Source organism: Anomaloglossus baeobatrachus, chromosome 10 (assembly GCF_048569485.1).
Source record: "Anomaloglossus baeobatrachus isolate aAnoBae1 chromosome 10, aAnoBae1.hap1, whole genome shotgun sequence".
Classification (NCBI taxonomy): domain Eukaryota; kingdom Metazoa; phylum Chordata; class Amphibia; order Anura; family Aromobatidae; genus Anomaloglossus; species Anomaloglossus baeobatrachus.
The window spans coordinates 110171515-110192115 of NC_134362.1; the positions used below are offsets into that span (position 1 = coordinate 110171515).

General features: G+C 46.8%; 1 protein-coding gene across 1 annotated transcript in view; it reads right to left on the reverse strand.

Moving 5' to 3' along the window:
- LOC142254504 (solute carrier family 13 member 1-like) overlaps window positions 1–20601 on the reverse strand; it is a 244630-nt gene that overhangs the window by 123855 nt on the left and 100174 nt on the right. The window contains exons 6-7 of the mRNA XM_075325593.1: window positions 3509–3554; window positions 1333–1371 (exon numbers count right to left, since the gene is read on the reverse strand). Of these exons, the coding sequence (XP_075181708.1) occupies window positions 1333–1371; window positions 3509–3554 (85 nt within the window). The remainder of the gene's footprint in view (window positions 1–1332; window positions 1372–3508; window positions 3555–20601) is intronic.

Here is a 20601-nt window from a genome sequence, read left to right on the forward strand (position 1 = left end):
GGCCAGCCCGACGTCACATCCTTCCCATCGTACCCTGCAGCAGGAAATAGATGGGAGGAGCGGAGCAGGCCACTACAGGAGAAGCGGTGGATCTGAGCGACGTACAGAGGGGAGAGCGCGCCCACGAGAGTATGGGCGCGCACTTGCGATGCAATCACAGCGCCGCCCATACTCTCGTGCCTGCGACCACGTCACCAGGTGTCCCGGCGTGCACGGGACCTCGGGCGCAGTGGGCGGCATCCTGAGGGATGATTTGAAGCATGGGGGACGGCGTAAGATACAGCAACGGACGCCACAGGGCCCGCCCCCATGGACGATTTACAAGATTTTCAAACCGAAAGGTACAGTTTTATAAAGTATTTATTTTGGTTTAAAAGGGGGCACAAAAAGTATGGAAACCTTACTAGAATGCAGCCCAGGAGCTCCAGAGGGGGAAACATTTAGGTTGAAAGCCAAATTTCTGATGATAGGTTCCCTTTAACTGTTTTTGGGGAGCAATATCCTGAGTGTTAACGTGAGCTTTTGTGGCATCATTTTTATTCGCTTATTCAGGATGGAGGGCTTTTTTTAGCTCCAGTCAACAATTAGGAAACCACAAGTGATTTGAGAAGAAAAGCTGAAAGTGTTTCTTACAGGCGCATTTTGAGCCATCTCATTGGCTTCTAATATAAAGTAAAGTATAGTGTCTTTAGTAAGAAAAATGTCTGAACAATGGTCAGGTCACTTCTTTTAACAGCTTGATGTCTTTGGAAACCCTCCGCAATTAAAAGACGCTCAAAAAAGCTGAACATATGATCAGTAAGACTTTTTTTTTTTTTTTACATGGAGATGTATAATGTTCATTCTTCTGAGCATTTGTTGGGTTCTTTTTCAGTTTCAGAGTGGATCTGCCTAACAAAACACATGTGTATATACCATTATAGTAGGGAGAAAATGAGCGAACACTGGATGATGTAAAAAGCCTGGCAGCAAATAGCAGATGAGATATTAGTCTATGAATATACAGAGCAGACACATAACACTCCCAAAAAACAACCCAGAGGCCAAGTACAAAACACCTATCCTCTTACTGCAGGATCGTTACTGACTGTGAAATCGTCATGTCTGGCTGCATTTGCTAATGAAACCCACATAACATTGTTAATTGCGAGTCCGAAATGTGATAAATATACTGATGTATAGCTGCCTTACGGTGCTAGGTGCAGGGTTTTTTTCCAGGGGCATTATCCACACAGTCTGTAATATAATCTCTCTATATGCCATACTAGAGTATAGGACACCAAGTTGAGACAACCCCCTCTAAGATTTTGTCACATCCACACGACAGGTTACCTGTTTGGAATATCGCCTACTGTCAAATGCTGGTTCCTCCTGTAAAGCAGCATGAATTTTTATTGCATGTACAAATCAGATACAATGCAGACATATAAACAGGAATGGTGTAAAAGTAAAGGTGATCTTAAATTATAATTTTATGGGGAAAAGAAGAATTTACATGTCAGGAGACTGGACAAGTCCTGTTTTAGGGCCACTTAGCTAAAGTTTCCTCAAGCATGGCAGCTATTATTGGCACCATATACAGTCATATGAAAAAGTTTGGGCACCCCTATTAATGTTAACCTTTTTTCTTTATAACAATTTGGGTTTTTGCAACAGCTATTTCAGTTTCATATATCTAATAACTGATGGACTGAGTAATATTTCTGGATTGAAATGAGGTTTATTGTACTAACAGAAAATGTGCAATCCGCATTTAAACTAAATTTGACCGGTTCAAAAGTATGGGCACCCTTATCAATTTCTTGATTTGAACACTCCTAACTACTTTTTACTGACTTCATAAAGCACTAAATTGGTTTTGTAACCTCATTGAGCTTTGAACTTCATAGGCAGGTGTATCCAATCATGAGAAAAGGTATTTACGGTGGCCACTTGCAAGTTGTTCTCCTATTTGAATCTCCTATGAAGAGTGGCATCATGGGCTCCTCAAAACAACTCTCAAATGATCTGAAAACAAAGATTATTCAACATAGTTGTTCAGGGGAAGGATACCAAAAGTTGTCTCAGAGATTTAAACTGTCAGTTTCCACTGTGAGGAATGTAGTAAGGAAATGGAAGAACACGGGTACAGTTCTTGTTAAGCCCAGAAGTGGCAGGCCAAGAAAAATATCAGAAAGGCAGAGAAGAAGAATGGTGAGAACAGTCAAGGACAATCCACAAACCACCTCCAAAGACCTGCAGCTTCATCTTGCTGCAGATGGTGTCAATGTGCATTGGTCAACAATACAGCGCACGTTGCACAAGGAGAGGCTGTATGGGAGAGTGATGCGAAAGAAGCCGTTTCTGCAAGCACACCACAAACAGAGTTGCCTGAGGTATGCAAAAGCACATTTGGACAAGCCAGTTACATTTTGGAAGAAGGTCCTGTGGACTGATGAAACAAAGATTGAGTTGTTTGGTTATACAAAAAGACGTTATGCATGGAGGCAAAAAAAACATGGCATTCCAAGAAAAGCACTTGCTACCCACAGTAAAATTTGGTGGAGGTTCCATCATGCTTTGGGGCTGTGTGGCCAATGCCGGCACCGGGAATCTTGTTAAAGTTGAGGGTCGCATGGATTCAACTCAGTATCAGCAGATTCTTCACAATAATGTGCAAGAATCAGTGATGAAATTGTAGTTACGCAGGGGATGGATATTTCAGCAAGACAATGATCCAAAACACCGCTCCAAATCTACTCAGGCATTCATGCAGAGGAACAATTCCAATGTTCTGGAATGGCCATCCCAGTCCCCAGACCTGAATATCATTGAACATCTGTGGGATGATTTGAAGCGTGCTGTCCATGCTCGGCGACCATCAAACTTAACTGAACTGGAATTGTTTTGTAAACAGGAATGGTCAAATATACCTTCATCCAAGATCCAGGAACTCATTAAAAGCTACAGGAAGCGACTAGAGGCTGTTATTATTGCAAAAGGAGGATCTACAAAATATTAATGTCACTTTTATGTTGAGGTGCCCATACTTATGCACCTGTCAAATTTTGTTTAAATGCGGATTGCATGTTTTCTGTTAGTACAATAAACCTCATTTCAATCCAGAAATATTACTCAGTCCATCAGTTATTAGATATATGAAACTGAAATAGCTGCTGCAAAAATCCAAATTGTTATAAAGAAAAAAGGTTAACATTAATAGGGGTGCCCAAACTTTTTCATATGACTGTATAAAGCAGGAAACTTTGCATGTTTTCAGTAATACGCAAATTTTGAAAAATAGTAACATTTTAAGATACTAGGTGCAAAAGTACAAATGATACACTATGGAAAAAGAAAAAAAAAACCTCATTAGGCAGGGTCTGTATTTTAAAACACAAACCTACTTTGATGAGAAAAATGAAAATCTAAACAGTAACTTTTCCACTGATGAGGTTACAGCACCCTCTGAGAGGGGAACATGAGACATAAATAAGAATGACTGAGAGGCTGCGCTGATCCAACAAACCTCATTTTCTTCCGTGTTCGAGATTCCATTATCCAAAATATTATTGCTGAAACAAAAGTAAAAAAATTGAAATTTAAAATGTCAATATCATTTTCCTAGAGGATGTTCAGGCAGCTTCCCGCTCCCACTTGTCAACATAGAATTACAGCTGAAGAAATTATAGGTAAGGATATGCTCCATCAGTTTCAATTGTATATTTTATGCAGGTCCCTTTCACAAAAGTGTGGCAAAATGTAAAGTGAAAACTTTCTATCCAAGTAGGAGTTCAGGTCAGAAAACACTATCAGCGCAGAGAGTCAGACAGCATAAAGCCTCATACACTGGCATGTTCAAGGACATGTCAACTACGAACTCCAAGAATCTCCAAATGGTACCTTTGTACCACACTGCATTACAAGATAGTCTGCCCTGGAAGTCACGCTTCTAGGGGAGAACATCTCTACGATATGATATCTAATTGGAATGAAACATATCAGAATCATGAAGTCTTATATGGGAGATACATGCTGCCCAGAATGCATCAGATGCTGGGAGTATTTCAGCCATTTACGTTTGATTCTGAAACGCTGTAGAGTTGCAGAGAAAAACACTTTAATAGCCTGTGCTCACCTCCTTGGAGTGACCGCTTTCTTCCTATTTGCGCTAGAGACCTGTCACTACAGGACTACTGGGCCGTGGGCAGGAAGAAGCAGATGGGGACCCACCTGTGAGACCAGTGTACGAGGGGCGATCAAAAAGTAATGATAATCAATAATAAAACACAATGAATATATTAAAAAAAATATATATATTTTTCTACATAGTCTCCTAACAAGTCTATACATTTAGTCCATCTCTTTTCTAAACTTAGAATTCCCTTCGAAAAAAATTCTTGATCTTGACCCTCAAAAAAATCCCCAACAGCGGTTATCACATCGCTATTGTCGTCAAATTTCTTGCCCCGGAGGTGTTCCTTGAGGCAAGGAAAGAGAAAGAAGTCACTGGGGGCTAGATCTGGCGAATAGGGGGGGGGTGTTCCACCAGTTCAAAGCCCGCTTCTTGAATGGTTGCCATGGCAACTGCAGCTTTGTGAGCCGGCGCGTTATCTTGGTGAAACAGCACTCCAGCCCGCAGTTTGCCACACCTTTTCTCCTTGATAGCCTCCTGCAATCTTCTTATTTGTTTTGCGTAGTAGGAGCCCGTAATAGTGGCTCCCTTCTCCAAATAGTCCACCATAATAATTCGTTCAGCGTCCCAAAAAACGGATGCCATAACCCTGCTGAGCTTGACACTTTGAATTTCTTCGGCGTCGGTTCGTCAGCTCGTTTCCAGGTCATCGATTGTTGTTTAGTTTCGGGATCAAAGTGGTGGATGCAGGTCTCGTCCATGGTCAAAAAACGTGACAAAAAAATTCTCCTTGTCTGCTTGGAACGTTTTGAGATTTGCTATTGAAATGTAAACAAGTTTCTTCTTTTGCTCGTCGGTTAACATTTTTGGCACCCAACGCGTGGAGACCTTTCTCATATGCAATTCTTTTGCAAGGATTCTTTGAATACTGCCATATGAGAGCCCTGTGACCTCAGCTACATGCCTGATAGTCACTCTTCCATCTGCCAATACAACTTCAACTTTTTTCACGTTTTCTTCATTGAGGGACGTGGATGGGCGTCCTTCACGATGTTCATCTTCCGTCGATGTTCTTCCCAGCTTAAATTCCTTTGCCCAGCGTGCAACTGTGGAATATGGAGGAGTCCTCCAATGTTTCCACCAAGTCGCTGTGTATGTCTTTGGTAGTCATTTTTTTCAAGCAGAGGTATTTGAGGACAGCTCTGAGCTCGTTTTTTTCCATTTTGATGTTCACTCCTCGGCAGTTCATATTCAAATGAATGTAGCTCCCGGGAATCGTGGCCTATTTAAGTGATTTTTTTTTTCCTGGACTAGTGGGTACCCAAGAGAGAAGAAAACATTTTATTTTAATTTCTGTGTGCAATAGAAATAACCGATCATTACTTTTGGATCGCCCCTCGTACAGTGCACCTCGGTTCTCCGCAACTTGTAAAGTACGTTTTTTTTCTAGAACGTGGCAGCATTTCAGAATTCATTTCATAGCTGGCTGTGATTGTACAACCAGCTGGTTATCAAACATAAGGGGGGAGCCCACTCCATTTTTATTAATATTGTTTAAAAAAATAATTTTATAAAAAATAAAAACTGCATGGGATCACCCCTAATTTTGATAGTGGTCTGCTTAACCTGCGCTGGTTATCAAAACTAAGAGGGAACACGTTTTTTTCCTTTATTGTTCACAGCAGTGTACAGGCATCTTCGACATAAAATAAAACTTGTTGATTGGCTGCACTGCACATTCTCAACAAACTTTATTAGCATACAAACCGCACCCCAAAAAAAAAAAAAAAAAAAAAAAAAGTCAGTGTTTAAGTTCAAGTCCCGGACACCTGGTGTCTGGCAGGATCCCTGAACTTCATCTTTCGGGTTCGCTCAACCCTAGTAAGAAACTCAAAAAATATCATTTTGGCCCCATCAATAATACTCTGTGTGAAACTTTGAAATAGGATGAGGGGAATGCCAATCAATTAAACTCCTCTTTGTCCACAGTGATTTTGACCAAGATAATCCCATGAGTATGGCTAAGTTCACACTCTGCATCTTTTGCTGCATTTTTGAGGTCACAAAGATGCACCTAAATGCATGCATTTCCTTCTCCAAGCAAAGTCTATGAGATTTCTATTTTGCGGTCCACACTGTGCATCTTTTTTTTGGCTGCATCTTCAAAAAGGCAGCCAAGATGCATCATGTCAATTCTTTTTGTGTTTTTGCAGCGTTTTTGAGCCCTTCCAGTCAATAGATTTGATTTAAAAAACGCATTGGGCAAGATGCGGTAAAAAAAGTGTCCAAAATGCATCGAGTTTTTATGTGTTTTTGCCGCAGTGCATTATTGGTGTATTTTTTTTGGAGCAAAAACGCTGCATCTTTGTGGTAAAAAAAAAGATGCCGCATGTGAACATACCCTATAACATAAGAGATAACATATATTCGCCATTAAATGCCACCTGCTTAATCCAACAGGAAGTACGACGACGCCTTAAACACTAAATTAAACAAATCACTATGCCCGGAGGACATACAGTTAGGTCCAGAAATATTTGGACAGTGACACAAGTTTTGTTATTTTAGCTGTTTACAAAAACATGTTCAGAAATACAATTATATATATAAGATGGGCATAAAGTGCACACTCCCAGCTGCAATATGAGAGTTTTCAGATCCAAATCGGAGAAAGGGTTTAGGAATCATAGCTCTGTAATGCATAGCCTCCTCTTTTTCAAGGGACCAAAAGTAATTGGACAAGGGACTCTAAGGGCTGCAATTAACTCTGAAGGTATACAGTAGCAAAATCAACAGTCGGGTACATTCTGAGAAAAAAGGAATTGACTGGTGAGCTTGGGAACTCAAAAAGGCCTGGGCGTCCACGGATGACAACAGTGGTGGATGATCGCCGCATACTTTCTTTGGTGAAGAAGAACCCGTTCACAACATCAACTGAAGTCCAGAACACTCTCAGTGAAGTAGGTGTATCTGTCTCTAAGTCAACAGTAAAGAGAAGACTCCATGAAAGTAAATACAAAGGGTTCACATCTAGATGCAAACCATTCATCAATTCCAAAAATAGACAGGCCAGAGTTAAATTTGCTGAAAAACACCTCATGAAGCCAGCTCAGTTCTGGAAAAGTATTCTATGGACAGATGAGACAAAGATCAACCTGTACCAGAATGATGGGAAGAAAAAAGTTTGGAGAAGAAAGGGAACGGCACATGATCCAAGGCACACCACATCCTCTGTAAAACATGGTGGAGGCAACGTGATGGCATGGGCATGCATGGCTTTCAATGGCACTGGGTCACTTGTGTTTATTGATGACATAACAGCAGACAAGAGTAGCCGGATGAATTCAGAAGTGTACCGGGATATACTTTCAGCCCAGATTCAGCCAAATGCCGCAAAGTTGATCGGACGGTGCTTCATAGTACAGATGGACAATGACCCCAAGCATACAGCCAAAGCTACCCAGGAGTTCATGAGTGCAAAAAAGTCGAACATTCTGCAATGGCCAAGTCAATCACCAGATCTTAACCCAATTGAGCATGCATTTCACTTGCTCAAATCCAGACTTAAGACGGAAAGATCCACAAACAAGCAAGACCTGAAGGCTGCGGCTGTAAAGGCCTGGCAAAGCATTAAGAAGGAGGAAACCCATCGTTTGGTGATGTCCATGGGTTCCAGACTTAAGGCAGTGATTGCCTCCAAAGGATTCGCAACAAAATATTGAAAAAAAAAATATTTTGTTTGGGTTTGGTTTATTTGTCCAATTACTTTTGACCTCCTAAAATGTGGAGTGTTTGTAAAGAAATGTGTACAATTCCTACAATTTCTATCAGATATTTTTGTTCAAACCTTCAAATTAAACGTTACAATCTGCACTTGAATTCTGTTGTAGAGGTTTCATTTCAAATCCAATGTGATGGCATGCAGAGCCCAACTCGCGAAAATTGTGTCCCTGTCCAAATATTTCTGGACCTAACTGTACACCCCCAAGTACTGCATTTATTAAGTACCGTGATAGACAGACCATTATTTATACCACACAAGGATTCCATAATAACAGTGTCTGTACCACAGGAGTGCCAGATCGCTAATGTAGTGCCAATATTCAATAAGAGGACAAAATCTGAGAATGGAAACTATACATTGGTAAATTTAACCGATACTTTCGGAAAAAAAATGTATGGTCTTCCGAAGAGATGCTATCCTGAAATATCAGACTAAGAATAACCTCATAACCCAGTATCAACATTGGTTTATGAGGGTTCATTATTGTCAATCCAATCTTATCAGCTTCTATGAGGAGACATTTTCTAGCCTGGGCCAGGGTAACACCATTGGCGTCCTCTCTCTATCTAGACTTTTCAAAGGCGTTTTCTATGGTGCCACCTAAAATGAGCACAATTGGACTAGGGGAAAATATGTGAAACTGGGTTAAGAACTGGCTCAGTGATAGGAAACAAAAGAAGATTATTAAGCTCTTCTCCCCAAAGCCTGTTTTCACCTTTCTGACCAGGCCAAATTTTTACATTCTGGCTAGTGTCACTAAGAGGTAATAACTCTGAAATGCTTCAACATAGCCCAGTGACTTAAGAGTTTTTCGTGACACATTGTACTTTGCTAGTGGTACATTTTGATCACTATGATTTGTGTTTATTTATGAAAATATGACTAAAAAATTAAAAATATCAGACTTTTATTTTTTATGCATTTAAAGCAGATAGTTAGGCCACATACACACGTAGAGTATTTGGTGAGGTTTTGATTCCTCCATATTTGTAGCCAAAACCAGGAGTGGCACAATCAGAGGAAAAGTATAATAAAAACACAACATGGTTTTGGGGACAATGTCAATGTCCTCTATCCTTGTGCACCAGTCTGTGCATTGTATTGTTCATTAGTTTACTTGTTTTTTATTATACCCCTTTTCACATATAAAGCGGCATGGAATAAATGCCGCTATGATAGTAAATATGAATAACGGTTTATCAGCATCTTCTTTATTTCAACAAATTTACACAACCATTTTTCTTTAGAGACCACATCACATTTGAAGTGATTTGAAGGGGCCTATAAGAAAATACCAAAATGTTACACCATTTTAAAAACTGCACTCTTCAAAGTGCTCAATACCTGATTCAAGGATTTTATTCACCCTTTAGATGCTTCACATGATACCCCATACAGTGCTGGCCAAAAGTATTGGCACCCCTGCAATTCTGTCAGATAATACTCAGTTTCTTCTTGAAAATGATTGCAATCACAAATTCTTTGGTATTATTAACTTCATTTATTTGGCTTGCAATGAAAAATCACAATAGAGAATGAAACAAAAATCATTTCACACAAAATCCCAAAAATGGGCCAGACAAAAGTATTGGCACCCTTAGCCTAATACTTGGTTGCACAACCTTTAGCCAAAATAACTGCAAACAACCGCTTCCGGTAACCATCAATGAGTTTCTTACAATGCTCTGCTGGAATTTTAGACCATTTTTTCTTTGGCAAACTGCTCCAGGTCCCTGAGATTTGAAGGGTGCCTTCTCCAAACTGCCATTTTGAGATCTCTCCACAGGTGTTTTATGGGATTCAGGTCTGGACTCATTACTGGCCACTTTAGTAGTCTCCAGTGCTTTCTCTCAAACCATTTTCTTGTGCTTTTTGAAGTGTGTTTTGGGTCATTGTCCTGCTGGAAGACCCATGACCTCTGAGGGAGACCCAGCTTTCTCACACTGGGCCCTACATTCTGCTGCAAAATTTGTTGGTAGTCTTCAGACTTCATAATGCCATGCACACGGTCAAGCAGTCCAGTGCCAGAGGCAGCAAAGCAACCCCAAAACATCAGGGAACCTCCGCCATGTTTGACTGTAGGGACCATGTTCTTTTCTTTGAATGCTTCTTTTTTTTTCCTGTAAACTCTATGTTGATGGCTTTTCCCAAAAAGCGCTATTTTTGTCTCATCTGACCAGAGAACATTCTTCCAAAACGTTTTAGGCTTTCTTAGGTAAGTTTTGGCAAACTCCAGCCTGGCTTTTTTATGTCTCGGGGTAAGAAGTGGGTTCTTCCTGGTATCCTACCATACAGTCCCTTTTCATTCAAACGCCGACGGATAGTACGGGTTGACACTGTTGTACCCTCAGACTGCAGGGCAGCTTGAACTTGTTTTGATGTTAGTCGAGGTTCTTTATCCACCATCCGCACAATCTTGCATTGAAATCTCTCGTCAATTTTTCTTTTCCTTCCACATCTAGGGAGATTAGCCATAGTGCCATGGCCTTTAAACTTCTTGATGACACTGCGAACCGTAGACACAGGAACTTTCAGGTCTTTGGAGATGGACTTGTAGCCTTGAGATTGCTCATGCTTCCTCACAATTTGGATTCTCAAGTCCTCAGACAGTTCTTTGGTCTTCTTTCTTTTCTCCATGCTCAATGTGGTACACACAAGGACACAGGACAGAGGTTGAGTCAACTTTAATCCATGTCAACTGGCTGCAAGTGTGATTTAGTTATTTCCAACACCTGTTAGGTGCCACAGGTAAGTTACAGGTGCTGTTAATGACACAAATTACAGAAGTATCACATGATTTTTCAAACAGTGCCAATACTTTTGTCCACCCCTTTTTTATGTTTGGTGTGGAATTATATCCAATTTGGCTTTATGACAATTTTATTTTTTTTCATTGAAGACAAATTAAATGAAGATAATAATACCAAAGAATTTGTGATTGCAATCATTTTCAAGAAGAAACTGAGTATTATCTGACAGAATTGCAGGGGTGCCAATAGTTTTGGCCAGCACTGTATGTGGCAGAAAACCAGTTTGATACCACAGATGTTTGACTGAATTTTATACCATTGGGTGGTAGAGATAAAATAAAGGGAACCTGTCACCACTTTTAGCCTATAAGCTACGGCCACCACCACCAGGCTCTTATATACAGCATGTTAAAAAAGGGAATTTTGTTTACTTACCGTAAATTCCTTTTCTTCTAGCTCCTATTGGGAGACCCAGACAATTGGGTGTATAGCTTCTGCCTCTGGAGGCCACACAAAGTATTACACTTTAAAAAGTGTAACCCCTCCCCTCTGCCTATACACCCTCCCGTGGACCACGGGCTCCTCAGTTTTGGTGCAAAAGCAGGAAGGAGAAAACTTATAAATTGGTCTAGGGTAAATTCAATCCGAAGGATGTTCGGGGAACTGAAGACCATGAACCAAAAGAACAATTCAACATGAACAACATGTGTACACAAAAGAACAACCAGCCCAAAGGGCACAGGGGCGGGTGCTGGGTCTCCCAATAGGAGCTAGAAGAAAAGGAATTTACGGTAAGTAAACAAAATTCCCTTTTTCTTTGTCGCTCCATTGGGAGACCCAGACAATTGGGACGTCCAAGAGCAGTCCCTGGGTGGGTAAAAGAATACCTCAATAAAAAGAGCCGAAAACGGCCCCCTCTTACAGGTGGGTAACCGCCGCCTGGAGGACTCGCCTACCTAGACTGGCGTCTGCCGAAGCATAGTAAACGAGAAAATAGGGGGGAAGCCAGCACTGCTTATGAGTGGGATGCAATTATGACGAGATAAAAAGTGTATCATTCACAAATTCATTCCTACTGTATCAATTCAATGAGATTTTTAGCAAATAAATGATCAATGATTTGAGCCCCCCTGCCCCGTCACGGCAAATCTCTATAAGGGGGGTCCCTACACACAAAAATCTCATTGAATTGATACAGTAGGAATGAATTTGTGAATGATACACTTTTTATCTCGTCATAATTGCATCCCACTCATAAGCAGTGCTGGCTTCCCCCCTATTTTCTCGTTTACTGGTCAAGTGGTTGACCACCACTATGCCGTGCACGCCCAGTGTGGTTTGCAAATTCCTCCTGTCGCCATCAAAATGCATGTTGGTGCCTGTTCACACACAGCCACCGCCCCCTGTTCCATAGGCATTAATATTTAAGCACCACCTGCCTGGGGCTGTTCCGCCCTTCATCCATGTCTGCAGGTCTGACACTGTGGGGGCTAGTTCAGACATTGTGCTAGTGGCAGGCACCTGAACTGCCTCTGTACTCGCAGTTGTCAGCCCTTGCAGCATGGGGGCGGTTCTGACACTTCTCAGGTAGGTGGTGTTCCTATATGGTCCTGCACATCACACGAGACCACATGGTACACATGTATATTATATACTGTAGTGTAGGGACCCCCCTTATAGAGATTTGCCGTGACGGGGCAGGGGGGCTCAAATCATTGATCAATTATTTGCTAAAAATCTCATTGAATTGATACAGTAGGAATGAATTTGTGAATGATACACTTTTTATCTCGTCATAATTGCATCCCACTCATAAGCAGTGCTGCCTTCCCCCCTATTTTCTCCTCTGCCGAAGCATAGGTATGCACTTGATAGTGTTTCGTGAAAGTGTGCAGACTAGACCATGTAGCTGCCTGACACACCTGCTGAGCCGTCGCCCGGTGCCGCAGTGCCCAGGACGCACCTACGGCTCTGGCAGAATGGGCTTTCAGCCCTGAAGGGAGCGGAAGCCCGGAAGAATGGTAGGCCTCGAGAATCGGTTCCTTGATCCACCGAGCCAAGGTTGACTTGGAGGCCTGAGAGCCCTTACGCTGGCCAGCGACAAGGACAAAGAGCGCATCTGAACGGCGCAGGGGCGCCGTGCGAGACACGTAGAACCAGAGTGCTCTCACTAGATCCAAAGAGTGCAAATCCTTTTCACACTGGTGAATTGGATTAGGGCAAAAGGAAGGCAAGGAGATATCCTGATTTAGATGAAAAGGGGATACCACCTAAGGGAGAAATTCCGGGACAGGACGCAGAACCACCTTATCCTGGTGAAAAACCAGGAAGGGGGCTTTGCATGACAGCGCTGCAAGCTCAGACACTCTCCGAAGTGATGTGACTGCCACCAGGAAGGCCACCTTCTGCGAAAGACGTGAGAGAGAGACATCCCGCAGCGGCTCAAAAGGTGGTTTTTGAAGAGCCGTCAGGACCCTGTTAAGATCCCAGGGTTCCAACGGACGTTTGTAAGGTGGGACCATGTGGCAGACCCCCTGCAGGAACGTGCGGATGCCTGGCTAGACGCTTTTGAAAAAACACGGAGAGCGCCGATACTTGGCCCTTGAGAGAGCCGAGGGACAAACCCTTGTCCATTCCAGATTGTAGGAATGAAAGAAAAGTGGGTAAGGCAAACGGCCATGGAGGAAAACCGTTATCAGCGCACCAGGATAGGAAGATTTGCCAAGACCTGTAATAGATCTTGGCGGACGTTGGCTTCCTGGCTTGTCTCATGGTAGCAATGACATCCTGAGATAACCCTGAAGACGCTAGGAGCCAGGACTCAATGGCCACACAGTCAGGTTGAGGGCCACAGAATTCAGATGGAAAAACTGGCCTTGTGACAGCAAGTCTGAGCGGTCTGGAAGTGCCCACGGTTGACCCACCGTGAGATGCCACAGATCCGGATACCACGACCGCCTCGACCAGTCTGGAGCGACAAGAATGGCGCGACGGCAGTCGGACCTGATCTTGCGTAGTACTCTGGGCAGCATCGCCAGAGGGGGAAACACATAAGGCAGTCGAAACTGCGACCAATCCTGGACTAAAGCGTCCGCTGCCAGAGCTCTGTGATCCTGAGACCGTGCCATGAAGGCCGGGATCTTGTTGTTGTGCCGTGACGCCAGGAGATCGACGTCCGGCGTTCCCCAGCGGCGACAGATCTCTCGAAACACGTCTGGGTGCAGAGACCATTCCCCCGCGTCCATGCCCTGACGACTGAGAAAATCTGCTTCCCAGTTTTCTACGCCCGGGATGTGAACTGCGGAGATGGTGGAGCCTGTGGCTTCCACCCACTGCAGAATCCGCCGGACTTCCTGGAAGGCTTGACGACTGCGAGTGCCGCCTTGGTGGTTGATGTAGGCGACGGCAGTGGCGTTGTCCGACTGTATTCGGATCTGCCTGCCCTCCAGCCACCGATGGAAAGCCAATAGGGCTAGATATACTGCCCTTATCTCCAGGATATTGATCTGAAGGGACGATTCTATCGGAGTCCAGGTTCCTTGAGCCCTGTGGTGGAGAAAAACCGCTCCCCAACCTGACAGGCTCGCGTCCGTGGTGACCACGGCCCAGGTTGGAGGTAGGAAGGATTTTTCCCGAGACAGATGTGGGTAGGAGCCACCACTGAAGTGATGTTTTGGTTGCAAGGGAAAGAGAGATGTTCTTGTCGAGGGAAGCCGCACTCTTGTCCCATTTGCGAAGAATGTCCCATTGGAGTGGCCGTAGATGGAATTGCGCGAACGGCACTGCCTCCATAGCTGCAACCATGTTCCCCAGGAAGTGCATGAGGCGCCTTAAGGGGTGTGACTGACTCCGAAGAAGTGATTGCACCCCCGCCTGCAGAGAAAGCAGTTTGTCCCGCGGTAGCTTGACTAACGCTGGCTGGGTATGAAACTCCATCCCGAGGTAAGTCAGTGATTGGGTCGGTGTCAACTTGGATTTCGGGAAATTGATGATCCACCCGAACTGCTGGAGAGTCGCCAGAGCGACGGTAAGGCTTTGTTGACACGCCACCCGAGAAGGGGCCCTGACTAGGAGATCGTCTAAGTAGGGGATCACCGAGTGGCCCTGAGAGTGCAGGACCGCCACGACAGATGCCATGACTTTGGTGAAAACCCGTGGGGCTGTCGCCAGGCCGAAAGGCAATGCCACGAACTGGAGGTGTTCGTCTCCGATGGCGAAACGCAGGAAACGATGTTCGGGTGCGATCGGCACATGGAGATAAGCATCCTTGATGTCGATCGATGCTAGGAAGTCTCCTTGTGACATCGAGGCGATGACTGAGCGGAGAGATTCCATCCGAAACCGTCTGGTTCTCACATGTCTGTTGAGTAGCTTGAGGTCCAGAACGGGACGGAATGACCCGTCCTTTTTTGGCACCACGAACAAGTTGGAGTAAAATCAGCGACCACGTTCCTGAAGGGGAACGGGAATCACAACTCCTTCCATCTTCAGAGCGTCCACTGCCTGAAAAAGTGCGTCGGCCTGTGCGGGGGGCGGAGAGGTTCTGAAGAAACGAGCCGTAGGTCGGGAGCTGAACTCTATCCTGTAACCATGAGACAGAATGTCTCTCACCCATCGGTCTTGAACATGTGGCCACCAGGCGTCGCCAAAGCGGGAGAGCCTGCCACCGACCGAGGATGTGGCTAGGGGAGGCCGAGAGTCATGAGGAGGCCGTCTTGGAGGCAGTGCCTCCTGCGGCCTTTTGGGGGCGTGACTTGGACCGCCACGCATAGGAGTTCCTCTGGCCTTTCTCCGGCCTGTTGGACGAAGAGGATTGGGGCTTGGCGGAGGGACGAAAGGACCGAAACCTCGATTGGATTTTTCTCTGCTGAGGTCTCTTAGGTTTGGACTGGGGTAAGGAGGAGTCCTTTCCCTTGGATTCCTTAATAATCTCATCCAATCGTTCGCCAAATAAACGGTCGCCAGAAAAAGGCAAACCAGTTAAGAACCTTTTGGATGCCGAGTCTGCTTTCCATTCGCGCAGCCACATGGCCCTGCGGACTGCCACGGAGTTAGCAGATGCTACAGCCGTACGGCTAGTGGAGTCCAGGACGGCGTTCATGGCGTAGGACGAAAAGGCTGATGCCTGAGAGGTCAAAGAAGAAACATGCGGAGCAGAATTCCGTGTGACAGCATTAATCTCAGTCAGACAAGCCGAGATTGCTTGGAGAGCCCACACAGCCGCAAAGGCCGGGGTGAAAGACGCGCCCGTGGCCTCATAGATGGACTTCACCAAGAGCTCTATCTGTCTGTCAGTGGCATCCTTCAGGGATGAGCCATCGGCAACAGACACAACGGACCTAGCAGCCAATCTGGAGACTGGAGGATCCACCTTGGGAGAGTGTGCCCAGCCCTTAACGACTTCAGATGGAAAGGGATAACGCGTGTCAGTGTGCCTTTTAGCAAAGCGCTTGTCCGGGACCGCTCTGGGCTTCTGGACAGCATCCCTGAAGTTAGAGTGATCAAAAAACGTATTGCGCGTACGTTTGGGGAACCGAAATTGGTGTTTCTCCTGCTGAGAAGCCGACTCTTCTACAGGAGGAGGCGGGGGTGAGAGATCCAACACCTGGTTGATGGACGAGATAAGATAATTTACTAAAGGTCCAGTCACACTAAACAACTTACCAGCGATCCCAACAACGATAGGGATCGCTGGTAAGTTGCTAGGAGGTTGCTGGTGAGATGTCACACTGCGACGCTCCAGCGATCCCACCAGCAACCTGACCTGGCAGGGATCGCTGGAGCGTGGCTACACGAGTTGCTGGTGAGCTCACCAGCAACCAGTGACCAGCCCCCAGCGCAGCGTGGAAGATGCTGCGCTTGGTAACTAAGGTAAATATCGGGTAACCAACCCGATATTTACCTTGGTTACCAGCTCACGCAGCTACACGTGCAGAGAGCAGGGAGCAGCGCACACTGAGCGCTGGCTCCCTGCTCTCCTAGTACAGCACACATCGGGTTAATTACCCGATGTGTGCTGCAGCTAAATGTGCACAGAGCAGGGAGCAGCGCACACCGCTTAGCGCTGGCTCCTTGCTCTCCTAGCTACAGCACACATCGGGTTAATTAACCCGATGTGTCCTGCAGCTACATGTGCACAGAGCAGGAGCCGGCACTGACAGTGAGAGCGGCGGAGGCTGGTATCAAAGGTAAATATCGGGTAACCAAGGACAGGGCTTCTTGGTTACCCGATGTTTACATTGGTTACCAGCCTCCGCAGAAGCCGGCTCCTGCTGCCTGCACATTTAGTTGTTGCTGTCTCGCTGTCACACACAGCGATCTGTGCTTCACAGCAGGACAGCAACAACTAAAAAATGGCCCAGGACATTCAGCAACAACCAACGACCTCACAGCAGGGGCCAGGTTGTTGCTGGATGTCACACACAGCAACATCGCTAGCAACGTCACAAAAGTTGTTCGTTAGCAGCGATGTTGCTAGCGATGTTGCTTAGTGTGACGGGGCCTTAAGGCGTCCCCCTCAGGTGTATCAAGGTTAAGGGCGAAGTCAGGGTCAGAGCCCTGAGCTCCCACGTCCGCCTCGTCTTCCTGAGAGTCCTCAAGCTGGGATCCCGAGCAGCGTGAGGAGGCCGGGGAAGAGTCAGAGCGAGGCCGCTTAGCCGGTCTGGGACTGCGGTCCGGGCAGGAGTCCTCCGCCTGAGACCTAGGGGCTAACCTGGGAGCGCGCTGCGGCGCGGACCGAGAGGGGCCTGGAGGAGACAAGCTAACCGGGGCCGGGGCCTGTGAAGGGCCCGGTCTGGACTGCAATGCCTCAAGGAGCTTAGATGACCATTTGTCCATAGACTGTGCAATGGATTGAGAAAGTGACTGAGAGAGTTTCTCAGCGAAAGAGGCCAACACCGGTGACTCTGTCCCTGCAGCCTGCTCAGGGGGAGCAGGGGGATCTATATGAGCCGAGGGGCCCACAAGTGCCCGAGGCTCCGGCTGAGCAAGCGTGGCAGGAGTCGAGCATTGCTTACAGTGAGGGTAGGTGGAACCCGCAGGCAACATAGCCCCACAAGAGGTACAGGCCGCGAAAAAAACCTGTGCCTTAGTAGCTTTGCTCCTTGTGGACGACATGCTGTTGTCTCCTAGGAGAGTGACCACTGAGGGTATATGGGAAAAGGGTATACAGCCTGACCGAACAGATATATATATATCTATTATATATATATATATATATATGTATCTATTCCGGCACCCTAGGGGGCCAGCACCGGGTGACCGGTGTGGCTTACCGACCGCTAACGAGCGGAGTGTGTCCTTCAGATTCCCTGTCGTGGATCCCCCGGAGCTGCAGAGCTGTGTCACTGAGAAGCATCCACCGGCAGAATGCCAAAAAATGGCCGCCGGAGCTCTCAGGGGAGGAGTGGGGCCGAGGGCGGCGCCAGCAAAGAGCGGGAATCTGGGGTCCCCACAGTGGTCAATGAGGGGGGAGGGAGATATGCAGGATGCTCCAGCCCTCACATCCGACGTCATGTCGGTAATCCCGCCCTTACCCCTGACAGGCAGGCCTGGGGGCGGGATTTTCGCGACTAGGCCGCGGCGAAGCCGGGGACTAAATTTGAGGCCGCGCCCGACAAGCAGGCACGGTCGGCGCGGAAGTCCGCCGGGCTCCTCAGTTTTACAACTACCGCGGCTTCCGGGAAGAAGGTGCGCTCCCTGTACAGTCCCCCCATGGGGACACAGAGTACCTTCAAGTTGCAGGGCCCGGTCCCTGGGGTTGAAGAGGCTCCGGTCCGACAGGTTCCACCAGGGGCTGCGGATGGAGCACGGTCCCAGCAAATGGATGACCGCTCAGGATCCCACTTCTCCCAGAGCCGCATAAGGGATGGTGAAGGAGACAGCATGTGGCTCCAGCCTCCGTACCCGCAATGGGTACCTCAACCTTAACAACACCGCCGACATAGTGGGGTGAGAAGGGAACATGCTGGGGACCCCATAGGGGTCCTCTTTTCTTCCATCCGACATAACTATGTATGAGAATGCATGAGTGGATGTGTGCCTCCTTCCACACAAAGCATAAAACTGAGAAGCCCGTGGTCCACGGGAGGGTGTATAGGCAGAGGGGAGGGGTTACACTTTTTAAAGTGTAATACTTTGTGTGGCCTCCAGAGGCAGAAGCTATACACCCAATTGTCTGGGTCTCCCAATGGAGCGACAAAGAAATGCTGTATATAAGAGCCCAGACCGGTATAACATAAAAAACACTTTATAGTACTTATGTACCGCCCCCCGTGTCAGCGGCCGAGCCGCTCGGATCCGGAGCCGCGGTGGCTCGTGGGAAACCACCGCTGCTGTTGGGGAGCCCGGTGACAATGGTGTGGCAGCCGGATGTTTAACACCTCCGTGGGTAGGGGGTTTGTGTCCCGGGGTCCGTTGGATGGATGGTGCTTGGGGTGCCGTTGGGGGTAGGAACCTGGGTTTTCAGTGTACTCACTCAGTCCAGGAATAACAACACCGACAGTTTGTAAACCAGAATTCTGAGCACCACTGCAGCTTGTAGGGAGCACGCTTGGGTCCGTGCCCTTGGTGTTGCTGTTAGCCTGTGGCCCTTTCTTTGGCACCTTTGTCTCTAGTTGGACCCTCGGGTATAAAACTCTTCGGGTCCCGCTCACCTGTATGGCTAATGGAGTGAGTTTGCTCTCAGGGTTCACGCGTAGGATTTCTTTGGACTGTATTGCTAAAGTCCTATCCCATCGGTGCGCTAGTACCCCGATTTTGGAGCGGGTTGGGGATGACACTTGAAGTCTTCACCCCCGTCGGGTAAATTACCGGAACGTGTGAAGCTACTTTCCGGCCTAGGGTCCACGTACCCCGTCGTGCCCTGGCCCCTACCCGGTGATCGCTCAAGGCCGCCGGCCGCCCTCCTCGGCAGTCCGTGCCCCTTGACACAATCCCCTGCAACCGGGGTTCCAGCTCCTACTAGGCCCAGACCAACGTCTGCCACCTAGTAACTACAGGAGCCCTGCTCCAAGCCGTTGACCTCTTTCTCTAAGAGAGAGTCCTCAGCCTCCTTCCTCTCCTGGTTCACTTCACTCTCCTTCTGCTCAACTGTCACTTTCTCACTTTCCCCTTACCAACTCCCCATATGGGCGGCCCTATTCCCTTCACGCCCCCCCCCATGGTGTGTCTGGTGGGTCTAGTGTAAAGTGTTACTAGGATTTTGATTGGCTAAGCTGTTAGCAACGCCAAAGGACCAGGTCCCGTAACCAAGGAGGAGTGGATACTGTGCAGAAGGGCAGATTGCACAACACCCTGTAACGACCTGATAGGTAAGTGTGACGCCCTGGCCCAACGGTCGCACGGTGGGCCTAATGAGCGTCTCCGTTGTCCGGTGTCGTCGCCTCCTCTTTCGGCCATCTTCGTCCTCTTTCTGAAGCCGCGGTGCATGACGCGTCTACGTCATATACACTCGCCGGTCCTGCACAGGCGCACTACAATACTTTGATCTGCCCTGCTCAGGGCAGATCAACGTGCGCCTGCTCAGGACCTGAATGCCGGCGAGTGTGTATGACGTTGGACCCGTCATGCACCGCTGCTAGAGAAAAAGGAGAACAAAGATGGCCAAAAGAGGCGGCGCCGGACAACGGAGACGACCATTAGGGTTACCGCGCGACCATTAGGTAAGTATTATAAAATGTTTACGTTATACCCCCGGCCTGGGCTCTTATATACAGCATATTAGAATGCTATATATAAGAGCCCAGTGGTGGTGGCCGCAGCTTATAGGCCGAAAAAGTGGTGACAGGTTCCCTTTAATGAAATTTTTAGCACAAAAATTGGGAAACGGGTAAAAATGGCACCAAAATTTGGCACACAATTCCTACTTAATGTGGCAATACTCCATATGTGGCTGTACAGTACTAGTTAGCAACACGGCAAGACTTGCGAAGGAGGGAGTGCTTAAAGCACAG